The sequence below is a fragment of the Anomalospiza imberbis genome, chromosome 19 (assembly GCF_031753505.1).
Source record: "Anomalospiza imberbis isolate Cuckoo-Finch-1a 21T00152 chromosome 19, ASM3175350v1, whole genome shotgun sequence".
NCBI classification, from domain to species: domain Eukaryota; kingdom Metazoa; phylum Chordata; class Aves; order Passeriformes; family Viduidae; genus Anomalospiza; species Anomalospiza imberbis.
In genome coordinates this window covers 8019086-8045185 of record NC_089699.1, presented here as the reverse complement: position 1 = coordinate 8045185, position 26100 = coordinate 8019086, and the positions used below count along the sequence as shown (strand labels likewise).

Below are 26100 nucleotides of genomic sequence, written 5' to 3'. Positions count from 1 at the left end.
GCCAGCGGAGACCCCCGCAAGGGGAGGGGGTCTGGCAGCGCCTCCGGCACTTCTTGCCCGGTTTATCATTCCAGATGCCAAGGAAGGGTTGTCACGGGACTTGGACTCGCAGTGGGCAGTAGGGCTGGGATGTGACTGCCCCACGTCGGAGCCTGGCCTTTGGCCCTGGGAAGGGAGCATTCAGCAGCTGGGGCTCAGCCCCTGTACGCTGCCATTGCCCAAGTCACACTGATCTGTGGGTCACCTTCACCCCAAAACGAATCACAAAGTTTCATTGCAAGTAGAAATCCAGAATCCATGCTCCCTGATGGTGCCATTTTAGCATTTATCTTCCTAAGATAAATAACAATTCGATAAAAGAACTTGTCTTTTGGGGAAAACTGCTGCCTTAAGTTATACCTTGATTTATATCACTATTTTACTGTATTTGCACTGACTGTGGAGGTAGGTCCCTGCCCCCAAGGGAAGGCTCCCAGGATCAAGAAGAACAGGTCCCAAATGCCCTGGAGTTGTAGCACGTAGGATATGCAGGGAACACAGACACTCCTAAAGGCGTCCCTGACGTTCCCAAAGTGGAGCGCGGCTGGGATCACCCACTCTCTCCATGAGGCTCTGCATCCTCGGCCTCTGGGCTCAGCGCTGGCCTGGCTGGAAGAACCAGGATGGAGCTTGGCACACTGGGAATGTGTTGGGAGCGTGTCCTGCTCCTCCGTCGGGTCTGCCACTCAAGCAAACGTGGCACCGTGGTGTGACAGGGCCGTCACGCGTGCCCAGGCTGTTGCTGCCCAAGGGACGTCGTCTCCCCTGCCCCTGGTCCTCATTTTCATGTTCATTTTCTCTCTTCTAAAGGAAAATTTATCAGAGGCAAAAAGCTGTGTATCCACGTAGTAGCTTGGGAGGTGCAGGTAAACACTCACTGCGTTGTTTTGGAAGGTAGAAAGGGAAGAATGCCTCTTTTATCTGAGTTATTCAGACTTAGGGAAAACAAAATTTCTGGTGGTAACAGCCTTTAATACATTTAATCTGTTACTTTTGAGAGCTCACTGCACTGTCACTAGGGTTAGGAGGTTGGGTGAAACTTTGTTACCAGGAGTTCAGACTCTCCTCAATTACAACCCTCTCCACTTTTCATAGCAATGGCTACTTGGACTTCCCACTTTGGAGATACTTAAGAATTTTTTTTGCTCTACAAAACCCTGGAGAAAAGCCAGGTGTCCCCTGGGGTGGAATAGGGCGAGGGACAGGTGTACACACAGAAGCTGAGGAGGGCAAACCAGCACACGTCCGCAAAGGTGGGAATAATGCGCCCTGGGCACCTCAGCTGGAGTGTCCCCAGCGTTTCCCCATGGCTCGGCAGGGCGTGTGCTGAGGGGTGAAACAACTGGAAAACAGCGTCAGCACCAGGGTGTGAACACCAGCCAGGAGGGGCTGGAGCCCGCGGCACCCAAATCCCTTTGGACAAAGCGCAGGTCGGTGGTGTTTTCAGTGCGATTCCTCAGGAACTGAGTGGCTTTTCCAGCAGGTTCTGGTTGGGTGCACAGGTGTGTGTGTGGAGGTACTCACTGAAACACCTGCTCATGCACTGACTGAGGAAAAGCCCTGCTTGACCCGGAACTGCGTCATTCCAGCGCTCCAGCTTTCCATGGAGGGTGGTTAGATGAATAAGAAGTTATTGATATCCTGTGACTTATTCCTGCGAATGCCTGGGAATAAGCGACTAAATCACCTCAGGACAAGCCTGCCTGTAGCAGATAGTAAATCAGTATAAATAGGAATTTAAAAAGTGGTTTGTGGCCCCAAACCAGCTGCAGAGACCAGGCCTAAAGTTTATTATTAACGTTTCTCACCCCGTGTGGGCTGGCAGAGGTAAAAAAGGCGTTTGCCCGATAAATGCTGTGTGCCCTTCCCCACACGGCTGGAGCTCCCAGCGCCAGGAGCGGTTCTGTGCAGAGCCCAAGAGATCAAAGTCCTATTAAAAGAAACTCCTATCATTTCCTCCCCTGGGAGAGAAGTTCACTGGCAGAGGAAGCGCTCCACATGGGAATTCGGCCGATTCCTTGGACACGGCCGCTTTGGGATGGGGTGGGGGGGGTGGTTTCTCCCAGGGGAGGATGGGGAGCCCGTGCTCCGATGTCCCAGCAGCCAGGTGCCATTGGTGTCACCTGCTCCGAGGTAGGTTCTTCATGCGCTCGCTGGGCCTTCCTCCCCCTCCTCCTCCTCCTCCTCCTCCTCGGGCCGCAGTGCTGCTCCCGGGCACTCCCTGCACGGCGTTGTCCCGTGGGTGGGGAGGGCCGTGGAGCGACGAGCGATGCCAGCACTAAAATAACCCTCTGGCCGCGCTCCCGCGTCCACGCGCAGCCCCTGAGGCAGAGGAAGAGGGGGAGGAAGGAAGTGAGGCCGCCTGACACAAATAACTCCCGGCCCCTCACCAGCTCCCCCGGACCGGCCTCCCCCGCTCCCGTCCCGGCCGGCCCGGAGGGGCTGGGCCGAGCGTGTGCCGCCCTCGGGGCCGGTGTTCCCCCGGGCTCGCTGTCCCTCGGGGGCTCGGTGTCCCCCCAGGGGCTCGGTGTTCCCCCGGGCTCGCTGTCCCTCAGGGGCTCGGTGTCCATCAGGGGCTCGGTGTTCCCCCGGGCTCGGTGTCCCGTCAGGGGCTCGGTGTCCCGTCAGGGGCTCGGTGTTCCCCCGGGCTCGGTGTCCCCTCAGGGCTCGGTGTCCCCTCCGGGCTCGGTGTCCCCTCCGGGCTCGCTGTCCCCCAGGGGCTCGGTGTCCCGTCAGGGGCTCAGTGTCGCTCAGGGCTCGGTGTCCCGTCAGGGCTCGCTGTCCCTCAGAGGCTCGCTGTCCCCCCGGGCTCGGTGTCCCCCCAGGCTCGGTGTCCCGTCAGGGGCTCGGTATCCCCCAGGGGCTCGGTGTTCCCCCGGGCTCGGTGTCCCCCCAGGGGCTCGCTGTCCCCCCAGGGGTCGGTGCCGTCCCTGCGCTCGGGGCGCCCCCGGCCCCGATCCCGCCCCACCACCGGGGGGCGCCCCGGCGCGCCCGCCCCCACCACTCCACGCACTACACCTCCCGCCGCACCCCGCGCGACAGGAAGCGGGGAGTCGGCGTCGCCGCGGGGCGCCTCTGGGAGTTGTAGTCCCGCCGGCCGGAAGCCACCGCCCGCCGCGTCCCGGGCCGGCGGGCGGCGCGCGCGCGGCGGGACTACAAGTCCCACCCCGCCCCGCGCGCCACCGGGGCGGCAATGGCGGCGGCGGCGCCTGCGCGCGGCGCCCTCCGTGCGGACCGCGCAGAGTGAATAATAAAGGTCTCCTCGGCGGCGGCGGCGGCGGAAGGCGGGAGGCATGTCCAAGGGCCCGGTGGCGGGCGGCCCCGCCGCGGCCGGGCCGGCGAGCGCCGCCAGCGCGCTGCAGGCGCAGCCCGAGAAGCCGCAGCACTACACGTACGTAGAGCCGGGAGCTTCCCCGCCGCCGCCGCCGCCCGCCCGCCCGCGCGCCAACACGCGCCTGACGTCAGCGTGCGGCGCGCGCGGGGGCGCGCGGGGGGACGCGCGGGCACCGGCTGGAACCGGCCGCGGCCGGCGCGGGCCGGGGGCGGCGGGGGGAGCGGGAGGGGCGGGGGATGAGCGACCCCCCCCCCGCCGCCGCCGCCGCCGCCCCGCCAAACCCCCGTGATGCACCGGGGCCGCCGCGCCTCCCCCGGGGGCGAGGGGACCCCCGGACCCCCGGGTGACACCCCGGCCCCTCAGCCGCCGGTCCCTCCCTCTCGGCTGACACCCCCGCCTGGGGTGGGGGTCGATCCCCCGGGATGTGAGGGCACCGCCGGGCGACACCCCCGATCCGTTCCGCGGCGGGTGAGGGGAGCCGCGAGTGACACCCCTGGTCCCTCCCCCGTGGTGCTGGTGCAGCGCCGGCCCCTCCGGTGACACCCCGGCCCGAGGCTGGGCATCTGTCCCTCGGGATGTGAGGGGACCCCTGCGTCCCCGGCTCTGACCCCTGCCCGGGGTCGGGGTCCGTTCCTCCGCGTGTCACCTCGTGGCGCTTTGAGGGCTTGAGCTTTGGGTGAGCCGTCACCCAGGGCTGTCACTCCTGTCCTCCATCCCCTGAGCAGTCCCGGGCGTTCCTTGGCACCTGTGGAGGGAGGTGGGAGGTGACAGGAGGTCCCCAGGGTCACAGCCTCGGTGGTTGCTGATGGAGCGGGTCTGTCTCCTGGGAGGTGACTTCGGGAACGACACTGGTGTGTGGAATATCCCCCTTGGAAGGTTTACATTGAAATCTGGACGAGCGTTTGCCCCGTTCCTGCTTTTCCTGACCCTGCGCGGGTGGGACCTGGCTGTGGGGGGCCCACCATTGGTGTGCGTCACCTCCATCCCTGGAGACACTCCCTTAGGGGACACTTGTTGCTGGAATGTGTCTTTCCTAACCAAAAAATACCGCTTCACTCATTGTCCCAAGGAAGCACAACCTGTCAGAGCTGTGTGAAGTTGGCCTGTGATCAGTTGTTGGAGTTGGAGGTTGTGGGGAGGATATTCCCATCCTCTTGTGCAATAGGGATAACGGATTGGGAGCGAGCATTATCTTTGTGAGGTGGGCTGGTGATGGATGGGTATGGCTGGAAATAGGCCGTGTGTTCCCTGTCCTTAAAAGAGAGCAGTTTGGAACTGTTCTTTGTGAACAAAATATATGTGCTGGGCCGTTTGCCCTTATCATTGTAGGGTGTTGTCCTACAAATACCCTACAAATACTCGTATCTCTGGCTTGTGTCGGTGCCCCCACCCAAAGGGAGACGTGTGCTCTGTGTGCTTTTAATTTACCATTTTCATAAGGTTGGTGGTGGACTTCCCTGCGTCCACACTGGGATACCTGGAATAAAAAGAGCTTTGAGGAATCCACAGGCATGGGTCCATACACCCTGTGTGCCTGCTGCTGGGATCACAGGCTACCTGCCACCCCTTTCCTTCAGGCTGTTTGGAATACTATGGCAGAGTGAGGGCTTCCAGGTTTTATTGTCATCGTGAAGATCCTGTCATGGTCTTTAGGGAACTTTTGTAGTTTCTGGTGTGGTCTACAAGTTTGACAGTTTGATGGGGGAGATGGGCATGGAAGAGTCTGCTGGGAATGTTGCCGTAGAGAAAAAGAGGGAACAGGAGCTGCCTGTAGAGGTGGAGTGACACTAGTGATGGGAGGAAGAATCGGTCAAAAGTGAGGAGGAAAACAAGGAGATGAGGTTGAGAAAGTGAGGACACAGGATAGAGGAAGGTGAAGGTGATAACTTGACTAAGCATGACTGTGGAAATAAGGATGTCAAGTATTAGGAAAAATAGAAGAAGAAATACTTCAAGAAACGGAGGAGATTGGGAAAGAGGACGGAAATGGGACAGCGCGGAACAAAGCTGGTGGTGCAATTAGCTTCTTTCCAGAGGGCAAAACTTGTGTTTTGAAGATGGATGCTATAAATACTTCACTGAAAACAGTTGCAGAGGAGCTGAATAACCATAAGTGAAAGACGGGTTTGGGGGCTGCTGAGTGCTGACAGCGGGATGTGAGCCATCCTTTGGAAGTCTAGGATGTGTACACTGGGTCACATCAGACTGTAAACCTCCTCCTGATAACATATGGGAACTTATTTGGTGGTGGCTCATGTGAACAAGTTTTATGTTGTCAAAATGTAAATATTTTCTGCCTTTTTTTTTTTCCCTTAAATACAGTTTGTTTCCATAAAATGACATGAAGGTTACAAGTTGTAAACTCAAGTAAGCTTAATTATCTGCATACTTTGCTGTTCCCTGGGGACAGGCAATCTGGTGCTGGGGATCTCTCAGAAAGTTTTGGTTGTATTTGTAAGGAAATGTTCCAATTTCTGTATTAGCATGAATTTCTAAACTCTTGGTGTTATTTGCATGAGATTTTTTAGATACTTTGGACCTCTATTTTTCTGTCAGGAAGCCTTTATGTTTACTTTACATGTGCAGCAAAACAAAACGTGGGGAAGAGCTGGTGATGCTCTCTCACACCTTTGTCACTGTTAGTTAGCAGAAGAGGCCGAACTTCCATGATCTGTGTCCTTTGGTAGCAGTCGTGGTGTGCAGCTGGATATTCCTGGAGACAAGTCGCTGGTAGATGCCAAAGTTTGCTGTTTAATTATGGATGGCGTGCTCCTTGTCCGGGGATCTGGTGTTCCGTTTGTAGAACCCGAGTGAGTAACAGAATACTCCGTGGCTGCTGTTGTGTTCTCCCCGGGTTGCTGGATTAGATGCTCCTGCACGTGGCTGCTTTCTGTGATCCCGCAGCTCCCGTAGCAGGATGAGACCAGCGTATTCCTGGGGACAAAGCGGGGAGACAGCCTCGTTCCTGGGGTTCCTGGAGGCTGGGATCAGCTTGGGGTGATGTGCTCTGCAGGGCTGGATGGGAAGCAGATTTCATTTGGGTAGGCTCTGTCAAACCTCAGCTGAGGATTGGTTTTGCAGTGTTTCTCGGCTCTGTCTAGCATGTTATTTCTGCAGGTACCTCTGTCTTTAATGTGTATCTACTCATGTGGGTAGAGCTTGAGTTGGAAGAAACTGAAAGCAAGTTCTCAGTCACTGGAGCTGTAGGTACAGAGTGCTCTGGGGTAGTTTTGTTTTGGTATGGTTCCTCTGTTTGGCTGCTGGCAGTGTGGTTGGTTTCAGTCAGGCTTGATGCCTTAATTGTGAATTGTAAAGATTGTTTCCACTGCTTGGGTGTTTATTGATCTGGCAGAATTTAGATAAGTGAAAGTGGAGCAGCCTTTGTTCACTGTGCATTCACCTGAAAGTCAGACAATTTAATAACTCTGAAGGAAAGCAAACGTTCAGGTGGAGATAAATTAACCCATTTAATAAAAAAACAGAGTCCCTTGAGTCCAGAGCATTCAGAGTACACGCTCTCACAAACAGCGTTGAAAATACTCTGATTTAGGTGATAAATTCTTTGGGACACAGATTTCTTGTGCACAACCCAAGTCATTGCTACTCAAGACATTTCTCTTGAGTTTGCCCATCTTAAATATGAGCAGCACCCTTGGAAGTGACCCTCAGGATTCCGTGTCCTGACCGGCTGTACCCTGACTTGAGATCTGGGTGAGATGCCTGGGAGCACATCCTGTCCTCTTTTGCAGTGCATCAAGATAAGTTTTGTGATTATGCCTTTGCAGCATAAAAGGCAAAAAACTTGTCTTTCCTTTTGCACAAGGAGAGGAACTGTGGGAAATTCCTGAAGGATTAATACCCTGTAAGTCATGCTGGAGCTGCATCCACATGGCTGGCTGGGCTGTGGTGTAGTGACTGCTGGATGGTGCTCATCCAAGCTTTCTCTTGCAACCATTCTGGTGCCATTGGGGCATTGAGAGACCAGAAGACTCAAATGAAGGACACTGTAAATGGGGATGAAAATGGAGCTGGTGAAATACTTAGGCTATAACTGAAATCAGAGACATTCTTGTGTCTGCATCGTGCCTTGTCTGGTGGTTTCTCGGCCTTAAATAGGAATTCAGATTAGGACAGCAGTGGAAATGGGGGTGAAGAAGAAGTAAAAATACCAAGACCATAGGTGTGCTTGTTTAAAGCCTTATCTCAAAATTTTACCTGTGAATTCTTACTCAAAACCGACAGCACTCAAAAACACACCTCGGAGCATCCGTAGTAGCTGAGAGTAATCCTTATCTCCTTATTAGTGGACAGTGTCTTACCACTGGCAGAGCAAACAGGACATGTCTGATCTCAAAGGTGCAGATGGAGTGTCTGTGGGAAGAAAACCAAAAACTAGATGTGTAGCTAACAATTTTTCAGAGTTGCTGTTTGCTCTTCCAGGTCCCATAACATTTGCCTGCACAGTGTGTTAAATGATACATCTGATCTGCTTGAGTTGGGTGGTCTTCACACCCTACTGCACGAGTTGAGGCTTTGGAAATTGTTTTTAGAAACCTTTTGTGTTCTTTTTAAACCATCAGGACTCTTAAAATAACAAACTGCTGCCCTAATTATGCTTTGGTTTTACTGGTGATAACTCTTAGATCAATAAGCTGATATGGACTTATACAAGTTATAGAAACTAGCCCTGTTGTTTAAACAAAAAAAAAAAAAAAAAAAAGCCACCTCAACAAATCTAAACAAAGAAAAAAAAAAGCCCAAATAACCCAGAAAAAAAAACAAAACCAGGTGTTTTTAGGTTTCAGATTTGGTAATACCTTTGGAGAAAGCACAGAAGATGTATAATAGATTATGTTATTATTGTATTATATACAGTGGAAGGTAATACCCTTAGGAAAGCACAGAGTGAGTCAATACTTTTAAACCTGGGAAAGCACCAGTGGTCTACTACATCATTACCTGTAAATGTCATCTTATCAGGAAAGTATCAGCTGGTTATTATTATTATTATTGGTATTTTTTGAGTCTGTGTGAACTTCACTGAGTGCATGTCCACTGCCAGCTGTTATTAGGAAGTGTGAATAGTTACAGGAAGTTGGAAATATAAAGTGCTGGAGTGTGAACAGGAAGAGCTGCCTTCACAGTATGCTCTCACCAGTGAACACATGTGCTGAAAATAACATTTTAGATTTTATGTTTCTTCAGAGGCCAAGCGTTGAAAGGCTCCAGCTTGAGAGAGGGGCTGGCGAGGGCATTTGGGCCCAACCTGTGCCCCAAATGTGTCAGGGCAAAAAGGAGTTTTTCCCTCTTGTTGAAGTGGGGCTGGACCTGTGGTTTGCTTGCTGCATTCCCACTTCTTGAGTACTTCTGGATATCAGTCTGACAGGGAATTCACATATGGATAACTGCTCTAGAGGTGTCATATCAATATTTTGCAGAGCAAATAGCTTCGTGTACTGCTGTGGCATGCTCAGAATTAGTTTTGGTCTGGCAAGGTTTGGTGTTTCAAAAATTCAAAACTGTGAGAGAGGAGAGGGATTCAATGGTGCAGAATTGTTTCAATGTGGAAGATGATTCTTTAATTTTTCATGTAATAAAAAGTATTATGTTGATGATTATATGTTGCTTACATTAGCATATAGGATAGTTTCTTTGTGGCATGGGAGACAATATTAAGGTTAATAACTGTTCTAGAAAGTCTAGGACTTGCTGATTCTGTAGATCCCTCCCAATTCCATTTATTCTATGATCCTAAAATCCTCAGACCTTAGAGTTTCCCATTATATCAGTTTTTCTCATTTTGTAAGTTTATGTATTGTCTAGTATTTTTTACATCATGTGGCTTTATTTTAAGGAACATTCTGTTGGAATTCTAACATTGTATTGTCTTTAGAGCTATTCTTCTTCCAGAAGAAGGTTTTACTATCTTCTAGGAGCAGCTGAAACACTGATCCTTCTTGTTCCAAGGGGTCTGACCAGTGTCCTGGGGAAAATCTCCCTGCAGTGTGTTCCAGCATCCCTGCCTGGCTGCTTGCTGCGTGTCCCTGCCCCTGTGGCAGCATGGCAGGAGGGAATGTGTCAGGACACCAGTTAATCACACTTATTGTGTGGCATATTAGCATGAGCTGTCACTGGGGACTGTGTTAATGCACCCGGCTGAGCCTGGGCAGGGACACAGCCCTTCTGTGGTCCCTGTTAAAGGAGCTGTAATTTCCGAGAGAGGAGCAAAATAAAGAGGCAATAATATCTTTAATTGCTGTGTTGAGGCTTGTGGAAACCTGCTTGTCAGGACATGAAGAGCCATGTTCACTTTTAGAAGATGCTGAGGAGAGGTTTTGTTCCTTCCATTAACTTTCTGCTTTTAAAAACTTCAATCTTTTTGAAAGCAGCAGAAATAGGCTGAAAGAGATGGTGAGAAATTACCTGGTCCCTTTGCCTAGGAATCACCTATATCACTTTAGCTAAGATTTTTTTTTTTTTTGGGTCTAATTGTCATTGATTTTTAATATTGTATCAGTTTCCACTTGAACCTGGATTTTGGTGAAATTGTGAATTATAAGAGGGAGTCAATCACAGCAGTTTCTATCTTATAAAGAATTTATATACTCTATAAACTTTCTGTAACGTTCAGCAAATCAGGTACAGAGCTGTTCCTGAAAGCTGTGTGTGCACAGAGCCAGGCAGCAATTTCCCCCCCAGTGTCCTAAATTAATGGGTGGTCACGTGCCAGCAGGCTGTGGAGCAAGTGCTATTTCTTAGCTACCTTTTGTCCCCTCTAATTTATTGAGAGAGAGTTTGTCTTTTATATCAGAGCATCAAATATATGGAGCCTCAGCAGAAGTGCAGAGGGAGATGCTGAAGGCTTGTACCTTCCCAAACTCCTAGTGATGACAGCCAATTTAGATGCTTGGGATAATTTTCTCAACAATCTCTTGTCTTGTGTATTTTGATCAGTGCTTGATGCAGTTAATACCAGCTTGACATTTGAAATATCAGTTGGAATGAACGTTCCCTTGAAATGAATACCAACAATTCCTTCTCTCCTTTAGTTCTGGTGCAGCTTCTGACTCACAGACCCTCACCCTGCTGTAGTATTCATTCAGGTTTAGGAGGTGGTTGTTACAACAAGGAAAGTTCTAGGTTTTATTGGAAATAAATATTTTAAGCAATTTTAAGCACTAAAGTGCAGTGATGGCAATAAAAGAGTCAGCTGACTGAAATGCTCAATACGGGCCTGATTCTTATCTCTTGTTAGAAGTCAGAGACATTTAATTGAATGAAGTTGTCAGAACAATGGTAGAGAAGAAACTTGCACTGAATTTGTGGTCAAACAAGAAAAATCTCATACCATCTCTAACTATACTATCTGTTGGTCAAAATGGCAAATCCAATTCAGCAGAGCATATTCTGCCTTCCTAAGAATGATGACACTGTTAAGTGCAGCTAAGAAATTAAGGTGGGATGGCTTTTTATCATTGGATGCCTAAAATTTGTTTTGATTAATATGTAGCCATGGCCGTATGAAAAGGGAATTAGGTTTTCGAAACTATTCTGGATGAACTTGGAACCAGAACTTGGGGGTTGGAATTGGATGATCTCTACGGTCTTTTCCAACTCAAGCCATTCTATGAATGGCTGCAAATACAAATATCTGCCAAAAAAAAAAAGAATTAAAGTCAGTATTAAAGAATTAAAGTCAGTATTCTATGAATATCTGCAGAAAAAATTAAAGTCAGTATTATTTGTTATCCTTTGTCTTCAGCATGTCACCACAGCTCAAAAAGAAGCTGTCAGTCCACACCCAGTGTGTTCTGAGATGATTTTTTTTCCTCCTCTAAAGTTTTCAATAGACCATGAGTTTTCACTGATGGCACTTGACTGTTACTGTCATAGCAGAAATACAAACAGCAGATGCCTGAGGACAACTGTGCAGATTTACAGCAACAAAAAAAAAAATATTGTTTGCACATTTAAAATATCATGAGAGTGCCACCAGATTTATCAGTGCGTTGGTTAGAAGTGAGAAGCTGTGGCATAGCCTGGGGTTTGCCTGCTTTCCCCTTGGAGGAGAGCTGTTGTCCACATGCAGTGGAGCTTCTTTGGACACCAGAGTGTGCAGGACATTTATTCAGAGGTGTGCCTTCTGTGTGGAGTGTTGAAATCGAGTCCACTGGGCCACAGCAGGCACAGATGAAGTCTGATTTGAGTGCTGAGCGGAAAAGAAAATCGATTGAATGGTTGACATTGATTCTTCAAAATCAGCCAGTAAGGGTTGGCTTTTATCTTTGTGCTGGCACATGGGTTATGGATGCAGGTTCATGCTTGTTAGATAATCACTGTGTTTTGTTTCAAACTCACAGCAGAAAATGTCTGTTCACAAATGAAAGCCTTTCCAAAGAGGCTGGTGCAAATCTGGTTGGTGTTTAACCTGAGAAGAAGCAGATGCTATTTAATTTCCAATGGAGATTGGGCTGGGTGAGAGCACTATAGAGCTGTCATGTCACGTGGAGCTTTGGTTGTCTGGTTTTGGTCCTGTGTAAATATAGCCCTTCAAACAGCTCGTGTTCTGTCTTAAAACTGTTGTGAGTGTGGGGCTGCAGCTGATCTACGAGCTGTGTGTTCAGTCATGAGGGTCTTGGCATGGCCAGGAGAGAGAAGGCTACTGTGCTCCGTTTCCAAAGCACCCCTTGTGAGACAAGATTGAGGCTTAGCTGGCTAAAAATGCTCATAACAATCTGCAGCTGAAAGCCTGAGCTGTGGAGCGGCTTGTATGGAAATAATATTTTTCTGAATTGGCCATTATGAATTCTTGCATGTGGGATGTTTTGTTTTAGGGAACTAGCAGAGTGAGTAACACAAGTTTTCAAACAGCCCAGCCCTGTTCCCAGCCTTCCCTGGTGTTTCTACAGTTGTAAGCCCTGGGTAGGCTTTGTTAGTGCTTGAATCGGTGGTGAGAGAAGTACAGTGTGGAAAAAACCTTTGCTGGAAACTGGAACTTTAATTTTTACAGCACAGGACATCAGTGTGTTTTTCAGACTTGAGTTTGTTGTGCCAAGCCTGGTGTGTGTTAACCACACTTGGGCTCTACCTTCTACAAACACTAACACTGGGAATAAAGAGGCATCATCCATCCCATCCATAGGAGATGGGATAAGAAAAGTTAATATATGAGTTAATGTAAGAGAGAACATTTACTTGGCTGTAAGCTGAATAAATGACCATAATAGATAAGTCTGGAGATGGATGTTTTTTTTTTAAGTCATTAGTAGTAAAATATTTAACTGCTCATATTTAAGCATATGTTGGTATATTGTGCTGACAACTGAAGCAGGTAGAGCTTCAGCAGTGTGCAGCTGTCTGGATGCAGTGAGCTCCGGTGTTTGCCCTGCAACAGGCTCAGCCCACATTACTGTAAAATAATTATTTCCATATGATCCTGTTTTCATAGACTCAGCACTTAAACAGGTGCTGTAGGGAAGGATTAATGACAACTAAATACTTATGGAGCCAAAACCAGCCCAGAGAGGGATGAGGGTTGTCTCAATCCGGGTGATCCATGTTTGAAAACAGGAAAACGTGCTTTAGGCACAGTTTACATAAACTAATGGTGTCAAATTGCAAATATGTCATTTAAACTTGGAAAAATGGGCTGTGTATTTAAAACATTGCATGAACTGCCTAAATATTGAGTTAATTTTGAGGTCATGTCTAATGCATGTTCATTGCCAAGTAATTTGGGAAAAAAGGGATAACTAACTCAAGGAAATGTAAATGTTAGTTCAAGGCTTTGTGCAGAATTCTGGATCTTGGTGAATGGCTTTTAAGGAAATGCATCTGAAATGTAGTGCCATTAAGTGTTTGCCTTTGCCAGGGCTTGGGTTGTTTCAAATAAAAAGGTGAAAGTTCTGTGTAAACAAATACTTGTGTTTGAAATGGATTTTATTGGTATGACTTGGTTATATACATTTCATGGTCTGCTGATGCAACAAGTGCCTGCTTTTTAAAGACAGCATGCTGCCAAAAAATGACTCAAATTGCTTTGTTTGTCGGGTTTTGAGTGACACAGCTCAAGGGGTGCCAAGCAGAGGGATGCACAGCTCCTGGGAAGTCTGAGCAAGCACCTCTTCCCCATCACCCATGGACAGGAACACGGTTGTGGCTCGTGGAGCTCGTGTCTTGGCTGCTCACAAATGTGAAAAATGTGTGCTTTATCAAGTGAGCTCCGGCTTGAAAGCCTTGATTTTTGTTCCTCATCAGGACAGAGTGTTGATGAGCTTCTCGACTGCAGCGTGGCATTTCTCTCCAAACAAAGCCATTTTTGCTATAACTGTGGAAACTGAACAATGTTTTGCCTGAAGTTGGTGCAAATCCATCTTCCCATGATGGGCCAGCACCACACTTCTCCATTTTCCCTTAGTTTTTCGGTGTAGACAAGGCACAACTGTTTGTCTGACTTTTTCCTTCTAATTGAAAAATATCCTGACGGTATCTGATGGTTGCCAACATGTGTTATTTTTAGCCTGAACTTTTGCAGTTGCTCAGTTATCTATGAAGTATTGGTAATACAGAATTCATCCATCATGGCTGAAATTAACTCACTGTGCTCTAGTCCAGCCTGTGGTCTCCTTTGATATCCAGAAATGGAGCTCCAGTAGGGATCAGGTTACTGTTGAACGTGACTGTGTGCATTTTGGTGTGTTATCCTGTTTCCTGTAGTCTGGCAGTTTGTATTTTACCTTCTGCAGTACACTCTGCATTTCCATTTTTTTTGGAAGCATCCAGCTCAACTTTGCTTGCTAAGTCATTCAGATGCTGAGAAAATGGAAGAGTTGAGTGCTGCCTACCTACTTCTACAACAAAAGCTGGGGGAGCAATGGATTATGGATGTGAGCAGCTGTCATTTTGACCACTGAGGTTCACAATGAGTTATATGAAGTCTTAAAATGAAAAAACCTCCACAACCAAACAAACCCAACTCCATGCATCTGTAATAAGTCTCTCCAACTCTCACTTTCTTTATTTGCCCTTAGACTGACATTGTTGTCAAGCTCTAATGGAGGAGGGGAAATCTAACAGCTTTAAAATCACACACTGCTGTCTGCTGTGTGACCTTTTTCCAGTTGATGGTTCAATTTATTTAGGTGATAAAGAAAACACTGAGGCATGTGAAGTCTATCTTCTTGACAGATCTGAGCTTACTGAAACTTTTTTCTCATCCTTTTCTCCTTCCCCACATTCACAGTCAGCCTTTTATTTTTATAAAGTGATCCATATACTTTTCTTTGAGATTTAAATGCTTTCTAATCTTCTCAAGGTTTACAGAACTGCACCTGGCTGCTGAGGCTGTGGAGAGGCAGATGGACTGATGGTTGTGGAGATGTCCTGAGAGAGATGTTTGCCTTTTGTGCCAAGTGGTGCATGTTGTATGCAAAAAGCTTGGTGTGTCAAGTGTGAGGGCTTGGTCAGGTCTATTATGTTATTTTTCTAAATACCATTACATGTGGTAAAAGGGGAAATATCCAAGATTGGTGAGCCACTGTAGCTGATTGACCTCATCTAGTGGGTGAGCATCCCTGCCCAGGGCAAGAGGTTGGGAATAGATGATCTTCAAGGTTTCTTTCAACCCAAACCACGCCTTGACACAGATTTCTCATAGAACTTAATGAGAATTTTTCCCAAAATTATGATTAAAACTTTGAAGATTGCTGCTAAACATGTTTGTTATTGTTTCATATTCAACAGTGATTCATGTAAGGCTCTGTTTCAATATTAAGTTCCATCTGCCAGTCAGTAAAAAATATTTATTGAAACAGACTTCTCTCAACTTCTGCTCTTACTAGAAGGACACTAAACTTTGCAGAGTTGTAAACCAGGCTGCTGGTGGTCTGCAGCTACTGGTTCAGGGGTTTGCTCAGCTTGTGCCACCCCTAGGAACAAGGAACTACAACTCCCATGAAGTCAGGTTATTTCACATCTTTCCTCCTAAATTCCAAGAAATCTTGAGAGTTTAAGGAAGCTTTGCATTGGAATGCCAGCATTTCCTAAGACATTGTGTGAGTGCTGGTATAAAACTCTCCAAATTATTTTGGAATAATCCTATTCTTTAACTCCCTGTTTTTATCTCATTTTTCTGAAACATCTCCCTTGCCTCAAGAGCAAAACCTCCTGAGCAATGTCAGAGCTGCATATCATGGGTTTTCTCTATCAGTAATATGTTAAACGAAAGGTGTATTAGTAGGATTTTTATTGAGTATCCTGTTGGAATAAGTAGATTCTGTCATGCACCACTGACTCATTTCAATTGGAATACCACAGTTCAGTAAAAGAAAATAATTGAGTCATGGGTTTCTTACTTAAAGTGTGTCTGATATCATCTTTTGCAATAAAATTTTATGAGGGTGAAATGAATTTAGAGAGCTGATTTAATATGGACAGCTCTTTTCCTCTTGTGTTGGGGTGGCTCTCTGAGCTTAAGAAGAAAATAGCAGTTTTGAAAATATTCCCAAAAGATAAGCATTATTGAATTTAAAATATCAATATCTATAGTTAGATATTTTCTCCTGGGTTTTGCAATGCTGTCTACTGAGCAGACAGTCTGTTGGATAAGCACACCCTGGTTTGCTTCAGATAATTTTATCTGTGTTAGCTCAAAGCACTAATTTAAATTTTTAAGTGAAGCTGGTAGGATATATATATATATATATATATATATGGTGTTTTGTTTTGTTTTGTTTTTTTTTTAAACCTTTCCTAACCTGAATTAGGAAAACTTTCTCCATCCTGCTGGACAGATCAGTGCCACTCAGAGCTTCCAGAGGAGGAAAGCTGAGAGCAGTGACCTCACAGAGTGCATTTTTCAGGAAGGATATGAGCTGAGACCACCTGAGACTTTACAGAGAGGTCCATGGCCTCATGCAGTCCTGTCTGAAACAGCAGGACATGACTGATAGAAAAATGCCAACAAATGTCCCCAGCATTGCCGTGTACTTTTGTGCCGGTGAAATGGCATTTTTGCCAGTGTAATACTTTGAGAGAAGGCACACATTACTAAAGTAAGTGGTAATGGCAGAAGGGCATTTTCTCCCTGATATCTGAAATCTTATCAGGAGTGTAAGACTTGGTTTGAAGAAAAAAACAGAACAAAATAGAAAAAAAAAAAAAAAAACCCTAAACCAAAACCCAAGACAAAACACACAACCTAAAAATTAATTTGTAGATTTCTTGTTAGATTTGCCTCTGGAGGCTCTTCTGGACAAGTGGCTGAGAATCTCCTTACAGCCCTGAACTGTAGTCATTTCTAGTATTAATGCTAATAACAAAGCGAAGCGCCCACACCAGATTTCGCAGGAGCATCCCAGGCCTGGGCTGCCTTCCCTGGGCTGGTTTGCTGTGACCCAGGAGCAGCTGTGGGATGGGAGCGAGCCCCAGGGACAGTGGCCGTGCCCTGAGTGAGGACCTGGTGTAAAAGCTGCTCCAGGTTTACACTGGTGTGACACCAGACCAGCAGTGCTGCCACATCCTCTCAGCAGAGGCCTTTCCCCAGGTGCCACAGCACAGTTTCGGGGGTGTAAACACACCCCCACCCGCGCGTGGAATGTAGACGATGCTGCTGTTAGATCTCTCTGCTGCCCTACATTTGCAGACCGTGTCCTAGCCTGGATTAGCCAGACTATAATAGTTATATTATCTCATGGTTTTCTCTCTGGTGGTGTTCTGCTGCAGAAGGTTCAGGTCCTGTTTGTGAGCCTCTCTTTGGGTCCAGGAGGAATTTTGGCAGAAAGGGGGTTGATCTGGAAGAGCAAGAAGGGCGGCAAAGGAGAGGAGCTCGTCTTGGGACCTCCATAAAGATGTCAATGCGAGGGGTGTTGGAAGTAAAGCAGAGCCTGGCTTTGCATCACAGAAGCCACAAGAGTTTTGTGGAGTTGGTTTTATTCTTTTCATTTCCTTGCTCCTTGGTATTGTTTCTCTCCCTGGTCTTTCTGATCCCTCTGTTACAAAGCAGAGGCTATCTTGGCATCAGTGTGCATCTTCCAGTGATTTCTGGGAGCTTTGGGTTAAGGCTTTTATGAGGAATTTGGAGCTTAGCTGTGCATTTCCAGCACATTTTCCTGAATTGAGCTCACTCCACTGCATGTGTGACTTGGGTCAAGTTTGACTGGAATCTGCAGCCCTGGAAGCAGGATGGATGCAGGATCCTCTCATCCCGAGCTGCTCGAGCACACCAGTGTGAACCAGAAAAGCTGCAGAAAAGCAGGAGATCTCTGCACTAGGTGGCAAGGAGGGGACCAGGACACAGCTGCAATTGTGGAGGATAAAACTGAAACTTCTAGGTTAAAGATTCCTCTTCAGTTCTCGCTTTGGTTCTTTTCCTCCCTTTTTCCAGGTTTGAATTTTTTTCTTCTTCCCCCACTGCACTCATCTTTTTCCCTGCAGCTCCCAGAACAGGTTCCTGCTCCAGGTTCCCTCCAGGGCAGAGGGGGAACTCTTGCAACTCCAAGCTGCAGAGGCAAACACTTGCTACCCTGCCCTGGAGACTCGAGCTGCTACTGGCAATTAAAGACAGTGAGCACCTCCCCACGATGTAAATAATTGCAGAATAATCACTGCCCCTTCCCTCATCCCAGAGGAAGTAGAATTTCAGCAAAGTTGCATTGAGGTTTTTCTGATGCTTTGCTGCTCCTGTTGGTCTCTGGGAGTTCCTAAAACTACTCCAAGAACCTCTCCTCTTGTCTTCCTAGGGAAAAAAATATTTCCAGCAGCGTCCATCCTGTTTGACAGCAAGTTCAGCTCAGCCTGGGGACTTTGAGCTGCATTGTTCTTGTCCTATTTGTTTAGAATTGCATTCATCTTGTTTACTAGGGCTCATAAATGGTAACATTTCCTCCAGGAATCTGGGTGTTGCTGTTGATGTTAATGTTGTATCAGAAGACAGTGCTGTGTGCTTTCCACTTTTTAAGAATTACATGGGTATGAAAATACAACATATACTTACTTTTTTTTTTTTTTAAACAAAAGAAATATGGAAGTAGCTCCAGTATAAAATAGGGGTAATAATTCTTCTGCCCCTCAACTGAGGGCTGTACAGTTTCCTGAGAGGAGTTGAGAAATGCAAGTTATCGTTGCTGGATTTCCTGTTCCTGTACAGACACAGCGTTTGGCTGACATGCTGTGAAATGTGTACCAGTCATCAATGTGTTTTCAGCTTTGAGGGTCATTCTGAAATTCCTTTTTTCATCTGTTCTGGGGAAAAGAAAAAAAAACTACGGAGACCACTGACACCAGAAGGATCTGTCATGACAGTGTTCTCTGTTTTGTTTAGGGCCTTTGCAAAGAGGCTCCTGAAATATTAATGGCTTTCTCATTTGTGAGACATCACACTGCGGTGGTGCAGGCTCTGTATCCTCTCTGTTCCCAATACACACGTGGTTTTAGAGGCCTTTTATATATTTTAATACTAAGTGGCTGGTTGAGTGGTCTGTGTTCTCCCAGAGGAGCCAAAACTCACTTCATGGATCAAGAAAATAAAGGGCTGCAAGGCAATTCACCATTCAAGCTATTGTGGAGGAGGGTGATTTAAAACGTTGTAGTGGCTTGGAAAAAAGGAAAACCCAAAGCAGTTATTGAAAGGCTTGAAATGACTGAGTTAATGTGACAGCTCTCCTTCCCTCAGTTGCATCTGTTGCAGAGGTGACTGCACAGTTAATGCTCAGTGGTACCTGTTTGCAAGTCTTGCTTTGAAATTAAGAGTGAGACATCATTTATTTAATAGAGACCATTAAAGAACGACTTTCTGATGAAGCAAGTTAGGTGTTAAACACTTTTCAGGTGAACCATTTACTTATGTAATTATCTCTCATTAACATTACAATAAATGTTTCTCCAGGGAGTTTAGCCAATCATGAAATGCAATTAATTTTCAAATACTCTTCAGCAACAATTGAGACACTAGAGACTGAAATCCCTAGTCAGTGTGTACATTTTTAAACTTCTCTGCTGAAGGGAAGCAGCTTCAGCTCAGCTGATTGTGGAGTTGTTAAACTCTCGGATTTTTAAGTGTTTCATTTGGGTCTATCACAAGTGTGGCGTGCTGGGCTCGATACCCAGGTTGTGTAAGCCTGGTATCTCCCCTTATTTTCCAGGGCACTGAGGAGGTTCAGGATGCTGTTCTTGAACTTAAGCCCAGCACCGGGTGAGGATGGAGGAGTTAAAATGCTCTCGGTTTGTCTCTGGATTCTGGTTTCTGTGTGATACCTGGGGCTCATAGCCAGCTGTGTTGCTGTTTGTCCATGTGTAAAATGGGAGTAACACAAATCTCGTGTCTCTAAGGTGTACGTGGAGGTGTGTAAGTGGAAACGACTGGTTGGTGATTGTATCGTCTGTGGCCAGCATCGTCCTGCTTAAGGTTACTTAATTCACTTTCTAACCAAAATGTTGTTACAGTCACTTTTGTTCCAAGTCTTCCTAGTGCGCTGATAAAATAATCTCTGGAATTCTACCTTCTACAACTACTTGGTCCGACAACTTAGAAAGCTTTATGAGAGTGGATTAATTTACCACAGCTTTCAGTTTCCAGATTAATTGCTGTTGTGGCTGAAATAGGAATCTCCGCTTGAACAGAGCTGGATTTTCAAACGGGAAAAGGAGCAAAGTGATGTTGTTAGCCCTCACCTACGCCAAGCAGACCTGGTTCTGCAGCTGGCTCTGGTTTTTCTGCTGTTAAGCCTTGGCCCCAGTGCAGATACTGTACTCTGGATTGCAGGGGACAGATGGGCTTGGGTAGAGAAGGGCTGCAGAGGCTTCCAGCCCCGGGTGTTCGCAGATCCCAGGCAGTGGAACCTGCAAATCTCACGTGTTTAGAGGTTGAGGAAGAGGAAGAGCTTTTATCCTTTCATGCTTGCAAAATCCAATGTAGGAAAGCTCTTGCCACTGATACTGTCTCTTCATTGCAAACAAATAAAACCACTTTGGTTAAATCTGTCCATTTTCGTGAGGCTTTCTCCTCAGCTGGGGTAAAGAGGAAAGGAGGCTTTATTTACAGATGTTGCTTTCAGAATGAGCCTAGCACTGTGATACTATCTGTAAATACGTCTTTGGGCATCCGACATCTTTCCATTTATTTAGAAACAGGAGATGAAGACTGTCTGACATGGGAATGAATTCCTGCACTCTTTTTTGTTGCCTCGAAGTACATACGCAGTTTAAAATGAGTCCAAATCTGCTGTTATATCACCCTGTTGCTTCCAGCAGAATAGTTGTATTTTTTTTTTTGACCTACAAATCTTGGTCCTCTGTTTACACTGACCTCTAAACATAAGAGACCAGGATGCTCCAGGTTTTCTGCCTTGTTCCTGAATGTGCCTCTGAGACTGAACTTGGTGGGATTTGGGTCTGAGCTCCTGGAGCTCTTTGGATGTTCCCTGTAAATGCAGGGCAGCCCATGGGTTTCAGCAGCGTGGATTTTGTAAGCACCTACACACAGATCACAGTCAGATCATTATGTTGATCTAAACCATTTTGTAATCCTCTACAATCTGGGTTTAGAGACTGTTATTAGTGTCACAAATAAAAGCTTGTGACTTCTTTAGTTCTCGGGATAAAAGAAGCCATGTACTTTCAGGGAATTACATATTAAAATTAAAGCAGCATAAACATGTGGGAGTTTGAGGGTAGTTACCCCACTTTGCAAGACTGAGATCTGAATTCATATGACTGCAAGAGAGAAATTGGTTAATTTTTATTTCATAATTGAGCATGTACTGACAAAGAAGAGCTAAACCAGGAGGATAAGGCATGAAAGAGTCTTTTAAAAGTCTTTCTTTCTCAGTAACTTGAAGCTTTAAATGTGGCTCAAAGAAGTGTATTCTATTTGGGGTTTTTTTCTGTTGTTTTGGTTTTTTTTTTAACTGAACACGTAGGAAGGAAACCCGTTTTGCCCAGATAGGTCACAGATTTAGAAAGGGATAGAAAGATACTTAAGAGTTCTATTTTCTCACAAATGTTTCCTAAGCTCATGAAAAGCCTCTTCAAAACAGAAAGTGATTTCAGCTCTTGTTACATTCCTGTGTGTAATGGATATCTTGCCATTACAAACCTCCCAGCCTCCATCCTGGGAGCGGGAGCAGGGAGGGTGTGGGAAGCACAGCAGACACCTCTGTGATGGGCACGGCTCGGGGCTCTGTGGGTGGCTGGACCTCTGCCCTGCCCAGCATGCCGGTGCTGACGTCCCGGTTCCCATCCCGGTTCCCGCAGGTACCTGAAGGAGTTCCGCACGGAGCAGTGCCCGCTCTTCGTGCAGCACAAGTGCACTCAGCACCGGCCCTACACCTGCTTCCACTGGCACTTTGTCAACCAGCGCCGGCGCAGGTCCATCCGCCGCCGCGACGGGACCTTCAACTACAGCCCCGACATTTACTGCACCAAGTACGACGAGACCACGGGGATCTGCCCCGAAGGAGATGAGTGAGTAAAGGCTGCACCCTGCTTTTCAGGCATTAGGCTTTTGGGATCAGGCCAGGTGATGGTTCCAGCCGGTTCTTGCAGAGATGAGGCAAGTCAGCAGTAAAGCAGCTTTGTCGCATACGTAACATGAGACCAGATGTAAAATCTGGAATAGCAGCCCTGTGTGCTCCAGGTCTGCTGCAGAGACAGTACTGAGGGTGACTTAGATGGGAGTTCAGCACTTGGGAACTCGCTGTGCTCACGAGCTTCAGCATCTTCAGCAAAGCTGAGATGGGAAAAACAGCTCAGTGAGACAAATGAGTTTGGAACACTCTGTTCTCTAAGCCCCTGACTCTCAGCTCTTGCTCACTTAGCAGGGTAACTTGGTTTTTCACAGATTGAAGAAAGAGGAGGAACTTTGTCCTCCAGTCTGCCCCCTGAGTTATCTGTCTCGGCTTTCTAACTCGTATCAGTTTATTTTGTCTTTCTGAACTCTTAAGAAGCCAGTAGAAAACCAAGAGGTACCCAGAAAAAGGCAGCATGAGGAAGAGTTTGGGTTTTCTGGGTGTTCTGTCCCCATGACTGCAGATTTAACTGGGGAAAAACCTCAAATCTTTCTGCTGTGTGTGTGGCAGACCCCAGCAATTAAGGGGTTAACCCGGTAATACAACTTTAGCCATGTGACAGATGTGGGATAAATATTGTAGCCAAACTGTGGTCAAATATGGAGAGTTTTATAGAGAGATGCTGTAAAAATGTGGAATTTTAGTTCCCTTTTTTAGTGCCAGTATAAACATACAAAAATGCTATTCATTGGCAAAACTTTTTACTTTTCAACTTGATTTAAGTAAATGTTTTGTGACTACAATAGAATGGAATAGTCCCTTAGGCCCAAGGCTTCAGTTTCAACACTTTCTTCCTTGCTAGAAGAGATCTGAAAGGAACTGGAAATGGGATTTTTGTGGGCTTTGGCTCCTAGATCACTGGTTGATACATGGCTCAAACTCAGTGAATGAAAGCCATTGTCATCTAGGAACCTTTGCTCATTTATATTTTTACCTTGATACTGCAATATCTGAACGTTACTCATTCAATCCTGTTATATTTCTGTTTTATTTCTCAGTATAGATTGTTTTTCTGCCTAAAAGGGGATACAGAACAAGTTAAAATGGTAGTTTTGTAATTGTCCTTCCTTGTCCCACATCCTTGCACTTTTCCAGATCCCTGGCAGCCACTTGTCCTGAATAATAAGGTGCTGCTGGATTAATAATCCAGTTTTCTTTTAGGGAGGGAAACTCTTACATCTGTTGTAGTGACGGGTTTGGGGGGGTTTCTGAAGTGTTGGAAGGCACAGCATAAGAGAAGGGGCAGAGTTAGCAAAGGTGGTGTCAACTGCAGCATCTTCTCTCAGCAAAGTGTCTTCTGGTAGTTGAATCCCTCACCTGTGTGACTAAACCTTGTCTGTTCCTCCCCTCCTTCCTTCCTCAGGTGTCCCTTCTTGCATAGAACCACTGGAGACACAGAGAGGAGGTATCACTTGCGCTACTACAAAACTGGAATCTGCATCCATGAGACAGACTCCAAGGGAAACTGCACCAAGAACGGAGTCCACTGCGCCTTTGCTCATGGGCCCCACGACCTGCGCTCACCCGTGTATGACATCAGGTCAGTAGAGCCTGGGGCTCCTGGGAAAAGGGTCATTTCTGTGCCCAAATGGAAAAGGAGATGGTGGAAAAGGTGATTTCTGTACCCGAGTGAAAAGTGAGATGATTGAAGGACAGCACTGCTTCAGCCTGAAATGAAGTGATGGCGAGATATCCCTTCCTAATAAGGCAAATATAAAAAACCTCCAGGGAGGATTCTCAAAATGGGGGAAGGGATCATACTTTGGGAACTGATGGAGGGGGTCAGAGCAGTGCATCTGGAGTTCCCAGGGAATGAAGACTTATTTTTATTGCAGTTGCTGTTCAGCTAAAGATGTTCTGACAAAACATGAATGGCTGAATGCACCCACTTAGCAAATGCTCCAGTATGTTAGTTTTTACATACATTTATCTGACTCTTCCTCTGCTCAGTCTGTTTGTTCATTTACCTCTGTCCCTGAAGAGAGCTTCAGGCGATGGAAGCTTTACAGAATGGTCAGACAACATCTGAAGGAGGCATTGAGGGTCAGTCTGCAGTCGCTGCCAGCCATGCCATGATAGAGAAAATACTCAGCGAGGAGCCGAGGTGGCAAGGTGAGTGTCACTGAGGGTGTGTGGGGCTGGGAAAGTTTGGTCTCTGTGGAGTGCCTGCTCCTGTCCTAAACTTTTCTGTAGTAAATAAGGATAGTGGTCGTCTCTCTTGACTCAGTAGGGTTTTTTTTTTTTTGCAGATACAACGTATGTGTTGGGAAACTACAAGACGGAGCAGTGCAAGAAACCCCCCCGGCTCTGTCGCCAGGGTTATGCCTGTCCCTACTACCACAATAGCAAAGACAGAAGACGAAGTCCAAGAAAACACAAATACAGGTACTGTGATCCTGGGTATTGTACTTCCCAGCTGAATGGTGCAGTATATTGGAAATCTGCGGTGCAGGAGGCAGGATTTTGTTGTTTTTAGTGTGTCTCCAAGCCATGTACTGAGAGGTATGATGGACTGTTATTTCTTCCTAGCAGAAAGATAACAAAGTAAACAAGGAATTTTCCTGTATATAGTAACCAGTACTGTAATAAATGAATTGTTAAATCATGTTACAACTCTGATTTTATAGCAGAGAACCTGTGTCTGGCTTTCCCTTACCGCACAAACCTCTGCTTTAGAAAGTAGTGCAGGGAAAAGAAAACAAAAGAAAGTTTTAATCCCCATCTAGAAACAAACTCATACAACAATGTTTTCATGGTAAAGGATTCAGAATCATCAGGCTGCCTGTTGTGTATGCCTGGTGATGGGGATCATGGGGGGGACTGTAGCTGGACATGCATTCTTAACCAGCTGCTAAAGGCTCTGCTTTTGAGGCACCAGGGTGTTCTGTCACTCAGCTGTCACTGGATTTTTCAGTGTGCTGTGTCTCCCTGAGCGCATTTCATCCAAATTATAGGCCCTCATTTCCTCCAACACAACAGAGCTTTTGTTGTGGTCTCAGTGGGGCTTTTCCCTAGTTCCTTTTTGAAAAACACAGGAGCAGACCAGAAAGCCAGGAGAGAAAATACCAGGGATGCTCTCGCTTCTCTTCCCCACCCCCAACACTAACAGAGTTTTTTGAATTGGCACTGAAATTCCATATTTAAAAAAATTAAACAGGCAGCAGTCAAAGGATTGTTAATCTCAATGCTTTAAGCAGAAGTAGAACCACTAGGGCAGTCTTCAGGCAGCAGCCATGTGCTTTTTGCCCCTCTCTGGGCCCTTCAGGAAGGGAAGAGGGGAAAGCTTCGCTGCTGCTCACCACTCACTTCTGTGTTTTCCCCACCCCAGCTGATGTGGCTGTGCTGGTGCTGCTATCTGCTTCCCTCTGCTGTTGTTTGAGGGAATGGTTAAGAGCATAAAGAGCAGGGGAAGTAGGTCACGGCAAAAATTCGGATCTGGGAAAAGGAACTGTTCCCGGCTGGGAGAAAGAAAACGGCCTTGCCTTTTCCCCAGTGACCTGACTCAGCCTCTTTTCCACATGGCCACACTATAAACCTGGAAACATACTGCTGTAAGGGTATTATGTGTTTTAGGATTAGCCAATTAACTTCTTAGCTTTCTATGAAGGTGCAGTTCCAAAACAGAAACCAGACCCGGCGTCTCTGACACTAATCACATCAGCTGCTAATATTGTTATGCTGGTTCAAGTTGTATTTCGTTTCAAATAGAGAATTAAGCCGTGTTTTTTTCATTGGGAAATTGGAAGAAGGGGGAGGAGATGCAATAGCAGCTGGGTGGGGGCTGGGGAAGCAGCAGCCAAGCAGATTATACAGCTGAGGGTGGGCAGCCAAACCTGCCCCCAGCTGAGGAATGGTAACATCACAGAATGGTTTGGGTTGGAAGGGTCCTTAAAGCTCGTCTTGTTTCACCCCCTGCCATGGGCAGGAACACCTTCCAGTATCCTAGGCTGCTTCAAGCCCCATCCAGCCTGGCTTTGAACAGTTCCAGGGATCCAGCTTCTCTGGGCACCCTGTGCCAGGGCCTCACCACCCTCACAGAGAAGAATTACTCCCTTGTGTTTAATCTACACCTATTCTTTTTCCATTTAAAGCCATTCCCCCTTGTCCTGGCATTCCAGGCCCTTGTTCAAAGTCCCTCTCCAGCTCTTCTGGAGCCCCTTTAGG

The 26100-nt window shown here is 46.7% G+C and overlaps 1 protein-coding gene across 6 annotated transcripts in view; it reads left to right on the top strand.

Moving 5' to 3' along the window:
- The first annotated feature begins 1978 nt into the window (after positions 1 to 1978).
- Positions 1979 to 26100, top strand: part of UNK (unk zinc finger) — a 43820-nt gene continuing 19698 nt past the window's right edge. For 2 of the 6 annotated variants that reach the window (XM_068209470.1, XM_068209465.1), the window contains exons 1-5: positions 3217 to 3430; positions 21623 to 21832; positions 23300 to 23476; positions 23918 to 24048; positions 24186 to 24321. In XM_068209470.1, coding sequence (XP_068065571.1) covers positions 3333 to 3430; positions 21623 to 21832; positions 23300 to 23476; positions 23918 to 24048; positions 24186 to 24321 — 752 coding nt within the window. In that variant the 5' untranslated portion in view covers positions 3217 to 3332. Of the gene's footprint in view, positions 2173 to 3214; positions 3431 to 21622; positions 21833 to 23299; positions 23477 to 23917; positions 24049 to 24185; positions 24322 to 26100 lie in introns of those variants that run through there. The other 4 variants (XM_068209466.1, XM_068209469.1, XM_068209468.1 and 1 more) reach the window with 4 other exon arrangements.